At 42.8% G+C, this 22162-nt stretch overlaps 7 protein-coding genes across 7 annotated transcripts; 5 read left to right on the forward strand and 2 right to left on the reverse strand.

Moving 5' to 3' along the window:
- Window positions 1-1448: 1448 nt before the first annotated feature.
- Window positions 1449-3548, forward strand: C922_04098 (hypothetical protein; the record flags this gene model as incomplete). The annotated part of the gene is made up of 1 exon (XM_008819683.1): window positions 1449-3548. One exon carries the CDS (start codon window positions 1449-1451, stop codon window positions 3546-3548), a length of 2100 nt encoding a protein of 699 aa, XP_008817905.1.
- A 1334-nt stretch (window positions 3549-4882) lies between these two features.
- On the forward strand, window positions 4883-5935 carry C922_04099 (hypothetical protein; the record flags this gene model as incomplete). The annotated part of the gene is made up of 1 exon (XM_008819684.1): window positions 4883-5935. One exon carries the CDS (start codon window positions 4883-4885, stop codon window positions 5933-5935), a length of 1053 nt encoding a protein of 350 aa, XP_008817906.1.
- A 755-nt stretch (window positions 5936-6690) lies between these two features.
- Window positions 6691-7767, forward strand: C922_04100 (lactoylglutathione lyase; the record flags this gene model as incomplete). The annotated part of the gene is made up of 1 exon (XM_008819685.1): window positions 6691-7767. The coding sequence occupies one exon, from the start codon at window positions 6691-6693 to the stop codon at window positions 7765-7767; it is 1077 nt and encodes a 358-aa protein (XP_008817907.1).
- Window positions 7768-8907: 1140 nt separating this feature from the next.
- On the reverse strand, window positions 8908-11052 carry C922_04101 (hypothetical protein; the record flags this gene model as incomplete). The annotated part of the gene is made up of 1 exon (XM_008819686.1): window positions 8908-11052. One exon carries the CDS (start codon window positions 11050-11052, stop codon window positions 8908-8910), a length of 2145 nt encoding a protein of 714 aa, XP_008817908.1.
- Window positions 11053-12905: 1853 nt separating this feature from the next.
- Window positions 12906-14531, reverse strand: C922_04102 (CMGC/MAPK protein kinase; the record flags this gene model as incomplete). The annotated part of the gene is made up of 1 exon (XM_008819687.1): window positions 12906-14531. The coding sequence occupies one exon, from the start codon at window positions 14529-14531 to the stop codon at window positions 12906-12908; it is 1626 nt and encodes a 541-aa protein (XP_008817909.1).
- A 2891-nt stretch (window positions 14532-17422) lies between these two features.
- On the forward strand, window positions 17423-18237 carry C922_04103 (hypothetical protein; the record flags this gene model as incomplete). The annotated part of the gene is made up of 2 exons (XM_008819688.1): window positions 17423-17905; window positions 18121-18237. 2 exons carry the CDS (start codon window positions 17423-17425, stop codon window positions 18235-18237), a joined length of 600 nt encoding a protein of 199 aa, XP_008817910.1.
- Window positions 18238-19855: 1618 nt separating this feature from the next.
- On the forward strand, window positions 19856-21346 carry C922_04104 (hypothetical protein; the record flags this gene model as incomplete). The annotated part of the gene is made up of 4 exons (XM_008819689.1): window positions 19856-19922; window positions 20102-20281; window positions 20532-20975; window positions 21201-21346. 4 exons carry the CDS (start codon window positions 19856-19858, stop codon window positions 21344-21346), a joined length of 837 nt encoding a protein of 278 aa, XP_008817911.1.
- Between the last annotated feature and the right edge of the window lie 816 nt (window positions 21347-22162).

A 22162-nucleotide genomic window follows, 5' to 3' on the forward strand; every position in this document is an offset into this window, starting at 1 on the left:
ACGCCATTCTCCTGCCTCAGCCTCCCGAGTAGCTGGGACTACAGGCGCCCGCCACCTCGCCCGGCTAGTTTTTTGTAGTTTTTAGTAGAGACAGGGTTTCACAATGTCAGCCAGGATGGTCTCGATCTCCTGACCTCGTGATCCGCCCGTCTCGGCTTCCCAAAGTGCTGGGATTACAAGCGTGAGCCACCGCACATAGATTTTTTTTTTTTTTTTTTTAGAATTTTGGCTTTTCTCTGTACGTGCATATATCACGGCTCACCCGACATGCCACCTGGCATATCGGCAGGGCGAAGCAGAAAACACCCTACAAACTGCCTCCCAGGGGAATGTCACAAAAGTTTCGCCCAACATTAGGGTATTTTTTTCTCTTGAGGCCCTATGCGTACTAGCAACACGCAAGTTAAGCAATACCGTATGCACTTCAGCGATACGCAGCATGTCCGGCGGAATGACCTATTCTTTCCTCTGTTGGGTCGTACGCCCAGCAAAAGGGGTACGTCTAAATGCACGAGTCACTGTTCAGGCGCGCCGGCAACGCAAAATCGTTGCCATTGTGGGGGGGATACACACGGATTGGCTTCCTTAAGGAAAAACAGTGTGAATATATTATTGTTGATTATAGTTCCGATTACCATGCCAACTTGCCGCCTAGGTGAAAAGGAAAAAAACTCCTGTAGAAATAGTGCATCAGTTTGGTATGCTCAGTGGCATACACAGCAATTTACTCTGCTAGTAGGGATCGCCTTTCCACATGGCATATAATGTACGACTATCCCTGATCTTAAATTCATTTGCCAGCCTTCCAAATGTCAGTGCGCACAGGCATATGTATATATATACATACATGTGGATGTTCCGCATCCCAGGGGGAGCTTACCATTTCCATCGCCTAGAAAGGCCAACATGTGACCGAAGAAGGGGCCTGTCCCTCTCGCTTCCTCCAATTGCGTAACCAATCAGAAGGACGTTCCTTAACCAAAGGGGGTAACCCATTTCGTTTTGCCGCTTTTCGGTTTGCTCACCTCGGTAACGCTCAACAAGGGGGCAGAAGAATAAAAAAAAACAACATTCTGTCGAACAGCCGGTGCAACCCTGGAGCAATTATTTCCCAAAAAAATAGCAGAACAGGACGTCTGTCTACAGCAACCACCAATTGTGTCACCCTAAAAATCGGCACAAAGCTCTTTCCCCTTAAAACGTTTCCAATTGAAAGTGGTTAGCACAATTGTGCATCCTGTTTTTCCGCCGAGATATTCACTCAGAAAAGCGCCAGAAAAAAAAAGGTAAAGAAATGACAAAACGGGTAGGAAAAGTAATGTGTGGCCATAGACTCCTCTTCATTTCCCCCCGATCGTCGCCCCTCTTTTGATGTACCACCCCAGTATAAGCTGCCCCAGAAGAGCACGTGAACACACTCCACCACTCCCATATGGCGATGCGTTAAAATGCTCCGATGGTCCACTACTTTACGAACTTTCCCGCGAACACAGAAGCGAAGTTTCACAAACGGAAGGAAAAAGGAAATTATCGTACTCCATCCGACATTAAAGAAAACGAAAAATGGAAGCAAGTCCTTTAACGAAATAATCTACGAGGCGCAGGAAGCCTTAGGGTTAGCTCGGTCGGCTGGCTTCAAAGTTGCAAATGGAATTTCGATGCCGTTGGGGGGGTGGACATTTTTTAAACACCCAAGTGGGTCTAAAGAGGAAGGTGAAGGGGAGGATTTGGCTAATAGATACCGTGAGGAAGACACATTCAGGGGCACACGTCACTCAAACGGAGAGACACCCTGTGGGGGTGATACGAATGAGGCGGAAAAGTGCCACACAAATGAATACGCAGGGGAAGACGAGGGGGCAGAGGCAGAGACAGATGCCCCCTCCGAGGAGGTGCCTCCGCAGGGGGACGACCTAGAAAAAAAAATTGCAGAGTCAATTATAATGAAAACAAACAGAATAGATAACAAGTTTTACTTTGGAAAAGGCAAATTGAATGAGCTGTCGACCTATTTTCTAAAACACCCAACGCCGTATGTGTTTATTAACACGCTGCTTTCGCCCGAACAGTTCAGAAACCTGGATATGCTGTTTAACAGCCTGCTGCGGAGCCATCATGATGAGTTGAAGTTGAGTAGGGAGAAGGAGAGGGGAGAAGACTGCCTCTCAGTGAGGGCATCAGAATTTAGTGCTGAGGATTATGGCGGCGCGGAACACGCCAGGGGGGAGGAGCTCGCGTACGTCGAGATGTATAACCAATGGATGGAAAGGCAGGCGGAGCAGGAGGACCAGGAAGATGGAAGCGTCAGCGAGGGGGAAGAGCATGCTGCTTTGGGAGAGGCGGAGGAAGAGCGTGTTGTTTCCCGCGATGATGCAGAGAACAGCAACGTGCCTCTCTACGTCGAGCTCTTCGACCGGTACAGCATCATCCTGCAGATACTGAAGAGCAGGGCAAAAAGCAACCTGAGCAAACTGCAGCTGGAACTAGCCAGGGCCAACTTTATTTTCAACACCTACGCAGAAGATAACAAATCAAGGATGAAATATATAAAATATATCGAAAATAATGTACTGGGGAAATCAAATTTTGATTACGAGGAAAAGCACAGCCGACAAAACACGTTCCATGTGGATAGGCAGATGGGAAAAAACAAAAATTACGACCACCTGGGGTACACAAGTAGCTACATAAAGAGCTCAGAGACGTACAAAGAGTATGAAAAAAGAATCATTCAAAATTTGTATGCAAAGCTGAAGAAGGAATTAGCAAAATGCAAAAATAATAATGCACTACAGAGGAGTGCTAGAAAGCACAAAGCGTTAATAGCCGTGGTAGGATATACAAATGTTGGAAAAACAAAATTAATAAATTATTTAACCAAGTCTAATTTGAAGGCAAGGAATCTATTGTTTCAAACTTTGGATAATGCTTTTAAAAGTGTAAAAATTTCGGATGGTCACTCCAGCATATTTATCGATTCAATTGGGTTCATTCAGAACATCCCTTTCTCTTTGTACGAGTCATTTAAGGTAACGTTGGAAGCAATTAAGAATGCAGACATCCTTATTCACGTGATCGATGTGTGCCACCCCTACAGAGAGCAACATAAAAAGTGTGTCATTGATACGTTACAGAAGATAGGCATCCCCAGCGATTTTCTAAAATGCAATATGATTGAAGTGTGGAATAAGGTGGACAAACTGGCAGACGAGGAACTCCTTCATTTGTATAAAACTAAGCCGAAGAATGTGCTGCCCATTTCGGCGAAAGTTGGCACAAATTGTGATGTCCTCATTAAAATTATCCAAACGATGATTAACAGAATTAGGGACGTCCAAGTGTTGACTCTCCAGTTTCCGACGATGGAAGCTCAAGAGAGGATGCCATACCTTGTGAAAAATTTCAAAGTCGTCCCCAACTCTATTTCGTACTCCAGCGACGGGAACACGACCTTTATCAAGTTGGTGGAGAATCCGCGCAACTTGAGTAAGTACTATCACCGTTTCAATAAGGGTGAAAAGGGACCCTCAGCGGGGGGATCCAAGTAAAGGAGCCGCATCATGATAGAGAATTGAATCTCGTGACTCTCTTCTGCACACCTCGGGAAGATGCACAATTGGCTGTATCTTAATAACGTGTCCCCCCTTTTGTGGACCCTCACCCATTTTATTCAAATTTGAAGGAAATCCCAAATGTGGCGTATGCAAAGAGGGGTGGCACATGTTGCCCCCTCAATGAGGCACTTTAACCGTCACACAGGATGGACCCCACCCTCATTTTACAATAATAAGAAAACATGGGTTCGGGGGACGTATATATTTCTGCGTTACAAAGGACAAACCTTTTCGCATTGTTCTTGTGCCCCTTTTTTCCTGCTTTACATAAACTGTAGAAGGGGAGAAAATTTTTGGTGTCACCTATCACGTCAGTAAATTTTCTTCTTTGTTCCCCTCAAATTTGCAAAATTTTGTTTGTTTTTTTTTTTTTTTTGTGAAAAAATGTGCTGCTATTTTTTTTTCCTTTTTCTGTTCGATTTTATGCCCCCCTGCAGCCTTCTACTTTTTTTTGCTGTAACCCATTTTGACCTCTTTTTTTATCCGAACGACCCGACTGCTCATTTGAAATTCGCCATTCAGTGCGAAAAATCGTGGTAGAAAAAGAAAGAAAAATACGCCAGATGCGTGTTGCTGAAACGGCATGAGCGAACAAAAACCATTTTGAAAGAAAAAAAAGAAACGCAGCAGAATCGCTCGCACTATTTTTTCAAAGCATGCTTCCCTGCTGCTGCTTTGTCCCTTTCATTTCAACGTTACCCGCGTTAACCGCGTCGACATTACAGTCGCTTCGTCTTCTTTCCAAACAGCGCCCATTTCTGTGCCTCAGAAAAATAGGCGCTGCTAAACGTTCGCTGTAAAGTACGCCCTGCTGCTCGATACGACCATGTCATGGCTGAAGGAAGAGAAAAAAGTAGCGTACCTTGGAGAAATAATTCGAATAAGAATAGGAGCAAAACGGATTGGAAGTAAAATTTTCTAATAAACCCAAAACGCTACCACGATACGTGTACGTGTCGAGAAGGAAAAAAAAGAAAAATGCCTTACAAGAAGGTTAAAAGCGCCCAGTAAATTCTCCTGCCCAACCGCCCACACGCAAGCGGTTTCAACGTTTTCGCCCACTGGGGAAGCACAAATCTGTGGATATACACGCAGGGAAAATAATACGTATGGTGGCATACATACTTCGAAAAAGAAGTACAAAATTTGAATGTATAGCAAGAGGTAGGTGTACGCAAAAAAAAAAAATAAAAAAAAAAAAAAGAGAGGGAATCTCGCCAAGAAGAAACACGTAAGTATAACATCCTGGCAAAGCCAGCGCTTAAAACATGCAGGGGGGAAATGCGGAGAGGAAAAATCGAGTGGACGCCTACATACAAAGGATAAAATTTTCCGAAATAACTGGACACGGCGAAACTGATAAAAGAATTGAGTATCTGTGGAACTTAGCCATGTCAACTGTGTATAACAATACCAAACTATCCATGAAATATATCACTCTAATTAAAAAAATTACAAAAAACACTCTGCTGTTGGATAATGTCTGCTGCCACTACTGCAACTTAATATACATCCCCTTTTACAACTGCGAAATTAAGCATATTGATCAAAAGAATTCCATCCGGTATATATGCTTTCTTTGTAAGCGTAAAAGACAACACACTTTAAGGAACTATAAAAATAAAGTAAACAATGCCCCGCTTAAGAATTCCGATGGACTGAATGTCCGAAGTAATCCGTCCATTTGGGGCCTTTTTCTCATCAACGAGATAGATAATTATGCAGTAAAAAAGGAAACACCCGGGGACCAAACGGGGGATGTTAAAGCGAAGGATAATTTGCAAGGAAATATCCCTTTGGGTGGAGTCAACGCTGAAGAGGACTTCCCTGGGGATAACCCCGAGGAGGACCCCCCCCATTTGGATAACAATCCCACAGACGAGCCAATAAACGAAGCGATTGCTTTGGACAGAATCAAAGATCTCTTCACCATTGACTACGGCACAAGTAGCTGCACGATTAAGAGGGAGATCCTCCCCCCGATGATCCAAAGTAATAGTTGTGGAAAAAATAACAACTTCAAAAATCTTAACAGTTCAGGCCAACATAGCAACGTTCAAAAAAAAAGAAAACATGATGGGAGTATCAAATGGGAGGAGGAATCAGACACGGTAAAGGAGGCGACGAAAGTAGATCCCCTGAGCAATGTCCAAGAAAGGGATGCGCCAAACAAGCCTCCCATCCCGAACAGAGTAAACAGCGCAAAGAGGTCAAATGTGACAAACCTAGGAAAAAACATTCCCAGCCTTGGCAACACTGATAACTACCTAAATCTTAACAAATCTAAGAAGAAGAGAAAGAACATATTGGATATCCTGTAATTGTGTCCCACGTATTCCCTTTTTCTTTTTTTTTCTTTTTTTTTTTACCCATTCGCTGCTCCGCTGTTTTGTTTTTTTCTCATTTTTTTTTCGTTCCTTTTTTCGTGTAACCGAAGAGATCTTAGCTTCCATTTGGCTTCCCTCCCTCACGTAAGGGGGATACTCCCACAACGGATTAACAAACTGTGCTTCTGTGGGTGCCTCATCCAATCAACTGTGTAACAAAACGGAGCAACAAAAAAAAAAAAAAAACGTTTCTACACCGTTGCTCTGGTTAACATTATGCTATGGCGAGTGAACTCCATTGGGGAAAAAATATATATATAAATATAGTGTACTTACCAAATGTGGCTAACGGGAAAAACGCGCCCTCCACACAATTTAAAGAGTAAAAAAAAAAAAAACACAAAGGAAGGAAAACAACCCCACAGAAGAAGCAAATATGAACAACGTTGAGGAACTTGCCGAGCATCACTCCCGTCATTGCGCAATACCATGGTTGGTGGTTAAAAGAATACGCTTATGAAAACAGCGTCCTTAAGGAAACCCCCCCCGAAGTTCCTTCCCCACATGAAAGTGCAGGGCGCGACATTTCGCAGAAACAACAGGCAAGAATAACTAACGGACGCGACGTCACAGGCGGCCTATGAGCTGACGGCGTACTCGCGCATCCGTAGGTGTACGAACAATTACGAAACATACGATCGTTCGCACATAGGTGTACTTACGTACCTCTCCCCCCCTCCCTGTTGACGATGGTCGAATCCAAACCGAGCCTAGCATTGGGCGCCAGGTACAACGCAACTTGGCAGCAGACCATGCTGCGTATCTATAACCCAAAAGAAACGGTCGCCTTTTACGAAAAGAACTTTGGAATGATTAACATCCACACATACCATTTTGATGAGTACAACTTCTCCCTGTATTTTTTGATAACCCCTCCGTATGACGAAGAAGAAAGGAAGAAGATTCCCCCACCGAATACGATCGAATCGGAGAAATACCTTTGGAATTTGAAGACGGTCTGCCTAGAATTAACCCATAATCATAACAGTACGGAAAAGTTAAGCAACGGAAACAATGATAATGATAGAGGATTTGGACATATCGCTTTTAACTGCCACAATGTGGTCGAATTTTGTGATTACCTTTTTAAAGAGAAAAAAGTAAAATTTCACAAATTGCCCCATGAAACGAAAATGAAGACCATTGGCTTTGCACTCGACCCGAATGACTACTGGATTGAAATAGTCAAGCGATCCAGTGAAGTCAAATGGAAGAACAACAAAAGCATTACAAACTTCTCACAAACCATGATTAGGGTTAAGAACCCTGAAAAAAGCTTATATTTCTACTTACACATATTGGGTATGAAATTAGTTCACATTAAGCATGCGTCGGATTTCTCCCTATACTTTTTGAAGTCCCCTTATTTGGAGGATAAAAAGGGTGGAGATATTTCTACAAAGGAGGAGGAGCAAAATCAGCGTCACTACAATTTTGAAGAGCTAAAGAAGGCGTACCAGTCTGATGAAGATTATGAAAATCTGAAAACTTCGTGGGAACCCGTCCTGGAATTAACACACAATCATGGCACAGAAAGTGACGACCCATTTGCATACCACAATGGGAACACCGAGCCGAGAGGGTTCGGCCACATTGGCTTCCTGGTCGATGATCTTGTAAACTACTGCCAGGAGTTAGAAAAACTGGGTATTACTTTTAAGAAGAAGTTACACGAGGGGCAAATGAGCAACATCGCTTTTGTGTACGACCCGGATAATTACCTTGTCGAGTTGATTCAGAGGGGCACAACATTTTGTCGCAACTGATGGGGGGGGAGTAAACAGGCTAGGAGGAGGACCCCCTTTTTTGGGGGGTTATACCTACTGGACACAGCGATGCGAGGGAGCAAGCGGGAAGCGGCAAGTATCACTGCCTGTCTCGATGACGAACATCCCATCGCAATTTGGGCGTAACCTCAAAATTGGACACCCTCGTGCACCTTTTTTTTTCTTTTTTTTTTCCTTACCCCATTTTGACGAACCACTCCCAGCCATACACATGTACACGTAAACAACCGCAAATGCGCGAGAAGTCGGAACATCCTCTATATGCATTTCGAACTGCATAACGATTCCTGGACCGCCTAACCTGGTGATCTATTTATATTGGCAAAAACTCTTTTATTATGATTCGTTATTTTTTGGGGATACAAAAAGCTTTTAATTTGTGAGGAAGGAGGGGGAAGGTGCACTTCTCTGCCTTCATTTAACAACAAAAAAAAAAAAAAGAAAAAAAAAGGGCAGTGCCAAGAGCGGCAAAACAGTGAATAGGGTAGATATATGGTCATGCATAAATAAAGGTGCGCAGCCAAGGGCACAGATGGAGACGCTTCAATGGGCACATATGGCATACTTCCAGCAGAACGATGCTGCAAGGATGGGGGAACCATTAGAGATGGTTAAAAGGAAAAAATATATATATTTACATATATAAAAATAAAGACAGACAAAACATGGAAACATTAATAAGATCAAAAAATTTCCTTTCGTGCAATGCGCATTAAAAATGGAGTAAAATGCAAACTACGAAGGGGGAGTTACTCCGGCTCAGGATTAAGCAGTTTGCCGCAGGGAATACCCAAATGATGTAGATAGAAACGCCTTGCACGTACAGGCAGGTGTAGATCCCCCGGCATAAGCGTATTCACAAACGTGCACAAGGGGTGTAAGGTGTGAAGGTACAAACGGGGGTGCAAGGAGAGCAGTACGCAGGACCGCACACCGGATGAGCAATGTGCAAACAGAGGAGGCGCTCCGCAGGGGGTGGTGGCACCTGATGGGCAATTATCGCGTGCAAAAAAAATATACATCACAGCATACATGGTCACACACATCACCACATAAATGGCCACACATCTGGATGCACACTTCGCTACACATGGGGCTGGGCGCGAACTTCGCGGCGCCTCAATCCACGGGAAACTTGTCCCGCAGAGAAGCGTAGGCGCTGTAAACGTAGGGGGACGCGTGAAATGAGTGGGGGGGAGCATGATGGGCATTCTTATGCACATAGGAAGTAATCCCTATGCTGTAAAAACTGAAATAATTTTTATATAAACAGAAATAAAAAATAAAAAATATGGAAAATGTGGAAAAAAAATAAGCGACAAAAATCTCATTGGTGGTATGGAAATATTTCGAAGTGAAATAACTCGTGTAAAGGAAAAAAAAAATAAGAACGTAGTAATAAAACAAAATGAATTTTAATAAAAAAACACACAATTTTCTGTTGTACTTAAAATGGAAATAATCAGAGCTGATCTTCTGATGTCTGATAGTATACTCAATAGCCTTTGTCTCAAGGGATATAATGAACAGGAGGGTGGAAAATAAAATGACGTGATCTGAGTAGTCAAAGATATGCATGTGCTCCTCCTTTTTAAAGTAATGGAATTTATAAATGATGTACTGAATTATGGATGGGATAAAATACAGAATGAATAGGCGATACATCATTATTAAAAAATAAATAAAAAATCGCCGAAAGTGTACCAGCGTAATTGGGAAGGGAGAGAAGAATACGTGAATGCATCCAAGAAGAATGATGAAGTAGAGGAATATTCCTTTATAATAATATCGTAGGATGTTTCTAATTAATTTGTTGTACACATAACATGGCGTGTCGAAAAAATCATCCAGAAAGAAGTAAAAAGGAATTGTTTTTAAATTTCCTATGTACTTTTTGAAACACCCATTTAGCCTCTTCAAATTGTCTATCGTTTTTATTTTCTTCGTTATTCTGCTCAGAACAATGATGTACCTACTTGCGTTTCGCATTTTCTCCATTTTGTGGTGCACCTCGTAGTAGCCTTGATACGTTTTTATGTCTTCCAAAATGTGTGCGTTGTTTAAGGAGACGGGAAGGTTTTTTTTTCTCACTTCTTCTTCTTTCACGTTTTTTCGCCCTCCCTTGATGGAGTTGGCCAAAACGGCGCCGTCCACGCATATGCCGAAGTACAACGTGTGCAGCATGTTCAGCAGCACGTCGTCCTTCAGGTATTTGCTTATGTGCTTTATCAACAGAGTGATGTCTTTCTTCTTCCGCGAATGTTGCGGGTGCTGTTGCGGATGAGGTGGGGAAGTTCCCCCCAAGAGGGCGAAGTCGTGGTAGTAGCATATATCGTCCAGGTAGAGATAAAACAGGGACTCCATATCGACGTAGTACTTTTTCGTATACGATTTGGTAACACGCATTAGTTTGTTGAAGCGGGCATAAGTAGCAGCTACTTCCCCACCGAATCTTACATAATCGCCATTCAACAAATGGTCCGCTTCTACATCGTTGGAGTTATCCAATTCTTTGCCAAAAAGGGCGTTCCATATTTCGTTAAAAAAAAAGGTAACAATTTTTAATACACATTTTTTACCCCTTTGCATGATATCGTAAAAATTGGTAAAATGGAATAATTTCTTCTTTTTATTTAGGCATATGAATATTTTGATATCTGCATTCTTCTCCTTCTTCTTCTTCTTCTTCTTCTTCCTCTTGTTCATTTCTTTCTCTGTTTTCTTGTAATGCTTCCCTCGTGTGAAATAGTACTTAAAATTTAAGCTTTCGTTCGAAAGGTCATTAGTGGAGTTGATTAACTGATCTGGGTTTTCGTGTTGGACGGATCCGCCTCCTTCTTCAGCCTCTGTCCGATAATCCGCATACCCACAGGACGACAAATCCTTTATGCTGTTTAGGAGCTCGTACAGGTGCTTTTCCCTCACCTGGAAAAGCTTAAAGCTGAAGTTAAATGAACCGATGAGAAGCACGAAAAAGAACACTAGGAAGAGGATCACTTGGAATAGGACTATACTCCTCGTGCTGATTTTTATCTTCTCTCCTTCCAATGCGTTTGTCTCGCTATCGGTTTGGACGCCGCCATTCTGTTCACCGCCGTTCTCCTGGCCTGCACCTTTGCCTCCGTTCCCGTCCCTGCCGTCTCTAGCTTCTCGTTTTTCTTTCTCGCTGGTGCTCCTCTCTTCCACCGCGCCCGCATGACTTCTGCCCTGCGCTTTCCGGTGAGTGGCCTGGCTTCTTCTGACGAGGTCTTCCTTATCATCCATACTGCGCGCTTGCCACTAACATGTACCTGAAGTACGTACACGAGAGCAGGCGTAGGTACACATACGGGTGCATATGTATATGTATGCACATGTGTATAAGTATATACATACGTGCTGATCTTCTCCAGCGTGTGTTTGGGGGTGGGGAGAGCTTATTCGCTTAGCCGACTATTTGCCCTCATTCGCATGGACTAACTGGAGCATTACTTCCCGGCGTGTAGGCAACTCTTCCTATAGGTGCATTTTATTTCGCAGAGTGGGAATCTTCTCAACGGCGTGAAGATGGGGTGCTTCGTGGGAGGGGGCTACTTCGTTATAGGGATTACTTGGCGGGATGGGATGCTCCTCGGTACATTTCCCTACTGCTTCCCTCCCCTGCCACTTCGCACCCGTTCGCTATATTCATACGACAAAAACGGACGCTTTTCTCGCTAAGTGTTTTAAAATGTTTCGTGCTTCTTGGGGTGGGAGGGCGAAAAACCAAACGTACAAAAAGGGGGTATATATTAATCAGAGCAGCAAAAGAAGAAAAAAAAAAAAAAAACTGCTGGCGCGATTGCAGATGAGCAAACCGATGAGCCCTCTGAAAAAATTCGTCACTTGTCGATGCCGCTGCTTTGTACCTCTCTGGCATAAAAGGGGGAAAAAATGGGCGCGAGAGCTGACATCCCTTGCGCGCAGAGAGTGCACCGTTCCGAGGGCCGCTCTGAAGATGCCAATTGGGAGCCTCCACAATTTCGCCCTTATGAACTTCTTATTTTCGCCTTTGTGAGCTTCGCCTAATTGTCCTTCTCAACTTTGCATCTTCCCCCCGCGGGATGAGCGGAATTACCGAGCTGGGCGGTCCACAGGAAGAAAGGAACTATATTTTCCCCATCCTTGTGATGATTGCCGACATGTGCGTGGCAGAATGTACTTCTCCGCCTTAGTAGATAAAGTGAAGTGCAAATATGTATACACGTATATACGAAGGTATCCACTGGACATCCTGCGCCTGAACGTAGCTGTGGCTACTCGCATTCCCCTTGCTCATCTCTTCATCGGCGCTTATTAACCCAGGCAGGGCAATTTCCTCCCCATGAACGCCCAAAATGTATAGTTACCACTTCGGTTTGTAACATACGTGGCAAAAGGGAGAAACATTCAGACGGGTAGTGGCCCACTTTTCCAGTACTGATAGGCAACCTATACTCAGGTGGAGCAACCGTCCCACGCTCAGTTTTCGTTTCATTGGATGGCACAGTTGTAAGGGAAGGTAAAAGGAAAACACCCCTTTGATACACTGCAATCTGTGTAAATGCTCCATTCCGTTTAAAGAAAGGTGAAGCAATGGATAGATTTGATAAAAGGAAAGGGTTCTTTTAAAAATCAGACCAAGTGTGGAAAAAAGGTCCTCACAGCAACTGGGGGAGTAATAAAATAATACCCCTTGTGTGGAATTGCTTCCATGGAGGATGAATCAACTGGGGTTGGTAAAGAAAAAAAAAAAAGAATAGAAAAAACAAAAAAAAAAAAAAAAAAAAATTTTTCAAAAAAAAAAAAAAGAAAAGAAAAAAAAAAGAGAAAAGAAAAAGAGAAAAAAAAGACACCCACGAACGGAGTTAACGCCTTCCTAATTTATAATAAGGTGCAAAAGTCTATTCACACAACGTACGCACATGGGAGAAGCTTCGCAAATATTGATAAAGTAGGAACATGTAGGGGAGAATGGCTGCTACCCGTAATGCAATTGGGCATTTTAAAAATTGGCATAGATTAATAAGTAGTGCATGCTGCGCAAATGGCAACTATTAGAATGGGGAGCAGCGTGGGTGTGATGCGTCCAACTCAGAGCTCTGTGCCCTGCCCCCCCGCTACACCTCGTTGTAGAAGGTACCCTCGTGAACAGACAGCTTCGGTGGGATGACCAACTCTGGGTGGAAGGACTGGATCTCCTTCAGAAAAATGTACCGGAGCTGCGTCTCGGAGAGCATCATCCAATCATCGAAGGGTAGAATAATCTTACTAGCAGTAAAGCTCTCCAAGTTAGTTTTTCTAACATCCTTCAGGTAGGGGTGACTCAGAGCGCTGTCAATTGTGATCCTATTCTTAGCGTTAAATTTAAGCATAGACTGTAGTAAGTCAATTCCATCCTCCGAAATGGAGGGGAATTTTTTTCTAAAGTCGATTCCGTCTCTGGGTGGAAAGAGCTTAATATACCTGATGACGTCATCCTTCTTGATACTCCTTAGATCCTCTTTCGAGGGGGTTCCTATAACGTTAAAAATGATGTTTAGCTGATCTCTGTTGCTTTTTTCATGTACCTTCTTAGAGTTATGATCAGGAGAGAGGGGAAAACAAGAGGAACCTGGGAATAATGGGAATCGATTTGTAGGGTTATTCACATGACTCTCCAACATGTTTAATAATTCAGCGAATATGCACCCCGTGGACCAAATGTCAATCGAATTGGTATAATTTTCTTGTAGCAAAATAAGCTCTGGAGCTCTATACCATCTGGTCACCACATGACTGGTTAGTTGTTTCTTCAGATTTTTATTGTGTGGACCTGGTTTTTCATTTTCCTCCTTCTCCTCCAAATCCTGTACAATATGAATGTCATTTTCACAGTTGATCGTTCTGGCTAGTCCAAAGTCGCAAATTTTAACGGAGCAATCTTGGTTCAGTAGACAGTTGGCTGGCTTTAAATCTCTGTGTATAATGCCTGACTCGTGGATGTACTTTTCTCCCAAGAGTAAATTGTAAAGGATCGTTTTCACATGCTCCTCCGTCAGATAAATTGGCGTCTTAAAAAGTTTCTTCAGATCCGAATCGGCTATTTCGAGCACGATGTAGAGCTCGTCAAACTGTAGCAAATCCTCGGGGATTATCAAATCGCGCAATCGGATTATATAGTTACTTTTTAGCCTGTTCAGGATGGTTATTTCTCTGAGGATTCTCTTACAGTCAATCAGGTCTTCGAACATCCTATTCACCTTCTTGATTGCGACGTTTGTCTTCGTGTTTCTGTCGTAGGCTAGGTACACATACCCGTAGGACCCCCTCCCTATCAGATGCTTGATTTCATAGTTGTCTGGCACCTTCACGTTCTTTATGATTGCCTCCTTTATGTTGATCTTTTCCTCCCTCCCTCTTTCGCCGACAACTTTGGAAGCGGCAGCTTTGGAAGGGGCAACTTTTGAAGCGGCGACATCTGAAGCGGTAACTTTTGAGGGGGCAACATCTGAAGCGCCAACTTTTTGGTCCTTCCCCTTCTCGCTTTTTTTTCTCTCCACGATGGTGCACTGCTTAGCTCCTCCTCCATGCGTCTTCCCCTTCACAGGGTCGCTTTTTGCCGCCTTCTCCTCCCCGTCTGTGGCCTCCGTACTGGTGTTACCCTTTTTCTTCAAGCAAGCCGATTTCACAGCTAAGTTACTCTTCTTCTTGGCAATTTTCTCTTCCCCATCTATGTTGGAAAGCTCCTTTTTCTTCTTGAGCATTTTTTTTTTATTTCATGCGCTGTGAACGTCGCACGGCATGGCACATAAGTACATGCACACATGCGTGTGATTGTACAAATAGAAGTGTATGCTTCATCTACTTCTAGGTAGACCTCATCAATAGAGGGGCAAAGTGTACATCAAGTGTGGAGTTTCTTTTCTCTCGCCAGTGGATCAGCTGGCGATGGGCACACCTGTAACGTCACTACAATTATGTGTAGGGATGGAAATTCATAAAATGTTATTCCCCCCCTACAGAGAAAATTGGCTTAATTTTTGCTACCTACTAATGAGTGTATGAGAAAAAAAAAAAAAAAATTGGTGCACCCTGGTTGTTTGGGATAGGCATGGTAAATAGAAGTCCTTAGAGGCTCATGTCCGAGGGAATATAAACGTAATGAATGAACCACCTTTCCAAAGTTTACACTTTGGGTTTTATGGGCTGGATGCGCAGACGAAGGAGAAAAAAAAAAGTACAGTCATATAAATGGAGATAAAGAAATATTTAAGAAAAAAAAATATATCATCATCGTTATTCCCTTTGATTTTCTCTCTTTCTACCTTTCTCATTTTTTTTTTTATCTTTTTGGGCATCCCCCTCCCACAGTAGGAAATCCACCTATATGTTTATGAATTCTACGAATTCATTTACACAAGACAAGCACACTTGTCCTTAGGAAAAAAAGAAATTTTATTAACCAAGTGGAGGTACAAAAAAAAAAAAAATAAAATAAAATAAGAAGTAAAACGTAAAAAGGAAACCTATATAAGGTAAAAAGTAAAGAATAAATGGGTTCACATTTGGAGGAGAAAAAATAAATCGCCTTGGGATGGGTTCAAATTATTTGCTTCTTTCCCACTTGGAACATGTTATACCTCGACGTAGAAAACTGGACACCACTGGAAGGTGCTGGCGAAGATAGGTCCAAAGATATGGACACGTGCATGCATTGTTAACCGTGGAAGGTCCCACTTGGGGGGGGAGGGGGGTCTTCACATTTAGAGAAAATGGAAAAATAAATTCTCTGGTTTGCCTCCACGCAAAAAAGAAAATTCCACGTCTCTGCTTAGCTGCTTAGCCCTTTAGCCGTTTAGCCACTTCGCAACTTGGGCACAGCCCCACTTTACCCACAATTTACGAAAAAAAGTACCGTCCGATAAGCGATATATTTAGGGAAAAGCGTCCGGTCTCCCAAGGGCTGCACTTTTATTCCTTCTCACAAATCGTGTGTACAAACGTATGGCTCCATAAAATTGGAAATGTGCCTGGTCCGCAAGTGCCCTTATCAATCTTTGAGCATTTACATGAAGGCCCCATTTACTTACCACGACGTGGTTTTAAGTTATTTTATGGGACTTCCCCTTTTGCACCATATTTTCTAAAATGGTAGTTATGCATCATGGCGGGGTACGCAATTGCACCACAGGGGGCACTGAAAAAAAAAGTACGTTGGCAATGTGACCAAAAAAAGGGGTACCCAAAATTGAGGTAATTCCGCGTACACAAAGTACTTCCTATAAACGAAGTGCTAATTTTTGTAGGAATTTTTATTTTTCCTTTTTTGTTCCCCTCATGGAATTTATTCCCTCATCTGAAATTTTTTCTCCACCCCAGAAGTAAAGGCACACAGAGGTTTATTTTTCGATGTGATTATCACTCATTGTGATGTCGCCTTCTGCCACAAGGAGTGACGCGATGAGTTATTTTTTCGAAAAGGAATTCAAGGGTGAAATGGGAAACCCTCAGCGCGGAAAAAAAAATATAATAAAATAACCACCGTAATGACTTCCCCTTTTGTTAACGCCATAAATCAAAGCTAAGGAAGAGGCGGATATTCCAAATAAGGCGCTGTTTTTTTTCTGACATCAGCAAGAATTACAGTGTATGTGTGTCCAATGTGGTACAAGCATTGTTCCTTCTCTGGCCACACAAAGGAAACCCTCGCAGATTTTTATTTACCTCAAAAAGGAAATGGAAAATAAGAGGCAACTTCCTTTAACTTAAAAGCGATCAAACGAAAGCACCTATTCTGGAAAGTCCACTCTATGTGATTAAGACTTTTTGCTACGTGACATCACCCATGCGTTAATTGGCATATCTATTTCGAGATACAGCACGGAAAAATGAAAGAGGAAAAAAAAAAAAAAAACATTCCCGCTGGTTCCGTCCCTCTCATAACTCCCTAAATAGGGTTCTCTGATGATGGTGCGTCCAATGGTTTTTTTTTTTTATTTCCCCTTTTCCTCTCCTTTTTTTGTGTGCTCTTATTTTCACCTTAAAAATATTTCATAATCGTCACGATTTCCATTTAATCACGTGAACAGCACTAACGGTAGTCCCGCTTTGGTCTCATTTTCCTGTCCATAAGACAGTAGCGGAGGTGTCGACAAAGCCCCCCTCCACCTTCCTATAACTCCTCTTTCATGCGTGTATTACGTGATGTAGCATAATAGGGAACACGCAGGGCAGAAAGAAAAAAAAAATCGGCAGTTGTGTAGGATCGACGAAAAGAGTGAAATTTTTCGAACACTCTCGAGAGGCCACCCTCTGAGGAACAATTTACCATCCCGCGAAAGCGCTGAATAAGACAAACTCTGTCCCATTCGTAGGCGAACGTTAAAGGTAGATGTTCACAGAAAAGATGAAAAAATAAAGGCTAGAAAATGCGTGCCATTCCATATGATGTGCTCCTATAAGCTGCGTTAAGGATGCGTTAGTGGGTGGAGTGCCTACATATAAGTGTGCATGTGCATATGACCTTCCACATGTATGAGAAAACTTCCCCCAATGCTTCTCTGTGCCCATTTGGCGAACTCCCTTCAAGGTACGAACATCCAAATTTCCACACACACATAGTAGAAACTGTCGCAACAACATCGGGGGCAATAAGATGGATGGAAGTAGTAAAGGCAACACGAAAAATGAGGAGAGTAACGACAATGAGAAAAATAACAAGGAGGAGAATAAAATAGATATGGGGGGATTTCAATTCTTTGCTAATACCTGCGAAGAGAAGTTAAAACTTTTTTTGGAAAATTATTTCAGCGCGAAAAGCACCGCGGATTTAACCTTCAAAGCGGAAAATCAGGTGGTGGGCATCCCCACAGGGGGGAGTGCTGAAACCAATGGCGAAGAAGATAGAAAGGAAGAAGATACAAATTGTAGCCTTAATGACCATTTGGCAAATGACTCCTCCAACGATAACGAAGATGAACAGGAAAATTACTTTGAAAAGAATCCCCCCGTGAAAAGCAATTACGACAAAATGGCCATCAACCTGGTGGACGAGGTGCAGCAGTTCATAAAGCCCTACGTCAGTGAGCGCCACAAAATTGTCATCCAAGGAATTATCGGGGAGAACAAGAAGCAGGGGGTACGGAGGAAAAGTGCGAACAATCGGGAAAGCTACCTCCCATTGTACACATATGGGGCATATACACCATTGCGGCTTCTCCTACTCCGTAATGGCAATGCGCCGCCCAACGTAAAGTCCCACCAACGTTGCCCTCGCGTGAACTGTACATACAGAAAAAACAAATGAACATCTTAAAACAGCTAACCCTTCACCCGTTCCTTTGACTTATGCAGATTCACGTTGCCTCCAAGTCCCTCTGGAACGTCGAGACAGATAACTATATTTCGGCGAAGTACGTCAACGATTTCATTTTTGTCACCGTGATGGTCTTCCTTTTGTATAACGAGTGAAGGAAAAGAAAAAAAAAAAAAAGAAAAACTGTAGACCATGTGTCTATTCCCTTGGTGGAATTGTGGCACTTGCGCTCACGTCAGCGCATTTTAATTTTATCCCTTTGGCCAAGTCTTCTTCGCCATAATTTCTTTTTTCCTTTTTGCTGCCAATCCTTTGCTATCGTTTTTTTTCCTCTTCGCTGCTAATGCCTGTGTTTGTCAATTTCCCCCTTTTTTTGTGTTCCTTTTCAACATAACCGCTGGCACGATTTTGCGTGAACGGCGAAAAGGAAAAATTGGAAAAAGGAAAAGAAAACGAAAGCAATTCAGGATGGCTGCACATCAAAGGTGGGTTTAAACATATGCCAAGTTGAAAACAACAGTCCAGTCCTGTTCTTCACTTTTTTGTGCTTTTTTTTTCACCCATTTTTGTGCTATTTTTTTTTCCTCTTCCATATGAACAAAGCTAGGCAGGAAAAAATAGCTCGAAAAAAAAAAAAAAAAAAAAACAGGCGTAAGCCAACATAAAACTTGAGCCCATTTTAAAGAATAAATCGAAAGCATTAATTTCCTCCATAAGTTGCTGTGTTGTACTTGTTATATCCCAATAAGTGGAATGTCTTCATCGTGTAGAAATCTATCAGTTCAACTGCAAAAGAGGAAAGATAATTCATCGCAGCGAACGAGAAGCGCCAGGGCAGAAAAATGGCCAAAAAATGAGCAGGGAGAACTGCAAAAAATACTGCAATAAAAACAGCAAAAAGAAAGCAAAAAAAATAGCAAGTAAAAAAACCCTGTGCATGGTACCTTTCACCTTTTAACCAATTTTATTTCCCAAGAGGGGAAACCTTTTCACACATACTTGCCGCTTTCTCACCTGCTAATATATTCTTCTATACTGGCAAACGTGCACAAGGAACTCGAAGTCTCCGCGCGTGCCTCTTTTGACGACAGAAGATTTAAAAAAATGACCGCGTGCCATACACATGCGAGAGAGGGATTATAAACAATATACACATGTGTGGTTTATAAGTAAACACGCAATAGATCACATTAATGAGGCCCTTTGGAAGTTTTGTTCTCCATTTTGTTGTGCTTAATTAACGTGCATGTATATGTTCATATTTACGTACACTGTATAATTATATATATATGCTTTTTTTCCCCCTCCCTCACGCGGGTTAGCCAATAAATTGATCCAAAATTACACGAATATTTTGATTTTGCTCCATTTTTGGTAAAGAGAATTCCCCTTCTTGCAACGAAGCATGCCTGCCTTTGTTTTGGTCCCCATCAATACATGAATATATTTTTATGTACACTTTCTTACGCGCCCTTCATAGTCCGCCGTCCTCTTGCACACCATAACATATCGTGAAAGTGCTGCTTTAACCGCTAAGGCGAGGCGCAACCCCTTGTTCTCGCAACAAATGCAATCCGAGCCGGTACGCTTACGCCGTCACCTGGTTACATGATTACGAGGTTACATGGTTGCATGATCACTAGTGCTTCCCAACTCGTGACCACGGTTTCTGTGCTGCCGTCATATATAGAGAGAGATAAACCGAGTGCGCACATCTCGCACCCGCTGTTATTCCCCTCCGCAATATCACGAAATTAACGTTTGAGTTCCAAGATGAGCAACATCCACACCCTAGCGGAGTTCAGGGACGACTACGGGGAAAACCTCCCCTTCAACAGAAGTAAGAGAAGGGGGCCCACATGTGTGGCCTGAACTGCAAACATTGTTCCCATCTAGGAACGCGTGGAACTGCCGCCCTTCCGTGAAACGTTAATTTGAGTCGCGTCCTTCTCTGCATTACGCCCACCATACGTATGTACGCACCGAAACATAGATACACTTTTTCCCTACCCATACAAGCACCAGAGTACTATCAGTCCCAGAGTAGCTTCATACAAAGATCCAAACCCATTGATGTAGTGAACCTCATATTTCCGCACTTCACCTGGAAGAGCTTTATCATGGCTGTGTCCATCATACAAATAATTGTTTTTATAATATCAGTTAGTATAAAGCCCGCCGATTTTTTGACTCCCTCTGGTAAGTGCCACGCAGGAGGATATACGATCCGCGAGGAAGGAAAGAGAGAGACAGGCAAACACACAGAAAGGGGGGGGGCATACCCCATAGAGAGGCAGAAACTTTCTCACAGCATATGAACCTGACCAAGTGTGAGCTCTGAGAAAGAGGCCCATTGGGATGACGGAAAGGAAAAATAATAATAAAATAATGATGACCAAACAAAGGAACCCCTCTCACGTTTGTATTTTTATTCCCTATTTTTTTGTAGACTCTCTCCTCATAACGCTAGGAGCGAATGTGGCTTCCAGGATAAAACAAGGCGAAATTCACAGATTGATTCTGCCCATATTTTTGCATGCGAACATATTTCACACATTTTTTAATGTGTTTTTCCAGTTAAGAATGGGATTTACATTGGAGAAAAATTACGGAATTGTGAAGGTTATGATTCTTTATTTCTTGACAGGCATATATGGAAACATATTATCCTCCTCTGTTACTTACTGCCCTATCAAAGTTGGCGCCAGCACCTCCGGCATGGGATTACTGGGCGTTGTAACATCTGAATTAATACTACTGTGGCATGTTATTAGACATAGAGAGAGAGTCGTTTTTAACATTATCTTTTTTTCTTTAATTTCTTTTTTTTATTATTTTACATTTAACGGGTCGAATATTGATCATATAGGCCATTTGGGAGGATTGCTCTCAGGTATGTTTATAACTCATCACATCCGCGGGACCCTTCAAGAGAAGGGGAGAGAGGGGGATAGCCCGACAATCCATTGCGTTATTTCGTGTAGGATGAGTCCTTTCTCTCGGGACCACCCTCTCATGTGTACATGTTTATGTGAACACGCATCCCTCCCCCACAGATACGCAGCTTCGTATATATATACGGCCTTTTTTTTTTTTTTTTATTCTTCCCTCCACGCAGGCATATCCATGGGCATATTCTACAACAGCCAAATGGAAAACAAGCCGTCCTGGTACGACCACATGAAGATTGCTTCCTATTGCTGCTTAGCTCTGTTAGCCATCGTCCCTCCGATTGTTTTGTTTACCGTGCCGCGCACCTGCTAACTGGGTTGCGTTTATTTGAATCATTTGTGAAGCGTGCATGCATATGTACATACACAGGAGCACACGCGTGTACCGACGTCCGCCATTGCGCTTAGAGTCATCATCAAGTTGCGCGCGTTGGCAAAGAAAGTAAAGAAGAAGGCCCCTAATTTGTTTCTATTCACCACCCCTTCCCGCTTTAATCGGTGACCATTACGATAACCTTAACGCTGCTGTGATGATCACCATTATCATACTGGTAACGGCATGCGAACTTTTTAAGCCGCAGTACCTATTTGCCCGCTTCCCAATTTTTTTCCTTTTTTTCGTAACAGCATTTTTTTGTTAATTCTTAAATACACAGATAAAACTTGCATTTTTTAAATGAGCATTCGTTTTCTTCCACGGCGTAGTAGCGCAATAGACGCGCAAAAAGGGAGTAAACAGTAAAACAGTAAAACAGTGGAAGTGCTTTTTATTCACTGTAGCGCATGCCGTTCCCTTCAGAATATCAAATGGACGTGTATGCATAACCGTATGTGTAGTTATGTTCAGCGCGGATGCTACGCTGTTGCTTATTCGCAAGGGAAGCCTCCCTATGCGCATTGGGGAGGGAAAAGTGCTACAAAAACATTGCACGTGTGTTACACCCTGGATGACAGCTTCCGTAGGTTAGACCGTTGCCTAGGAGCTTCCACATCGCGGTATAACATGCGTACCCACAAGGAGTGTATTTTTCTCCTCCATCTCTCCGCACCGCGAGCAGGAGCTGTGTTTTCAAAAAATTGACATTTAAAAACTTGAAGAGCCACTGAGCAAGTACTCATCACTCCGCTC

Source organism: Plasmodium inui (assembly GCF_000524495.1).
Source record: "Plasmodium inui San Antonio 1 unplaced genomic scaffold supercont1.19, whole genome shotgun sequence".
NCBI classification, from domain to species: domain Eukaryota; phylum Apicomplexa; class Aconoidasida; order Haemosporida; family Plasmodiidae; genus Plasmodium; species Plasmodium inui.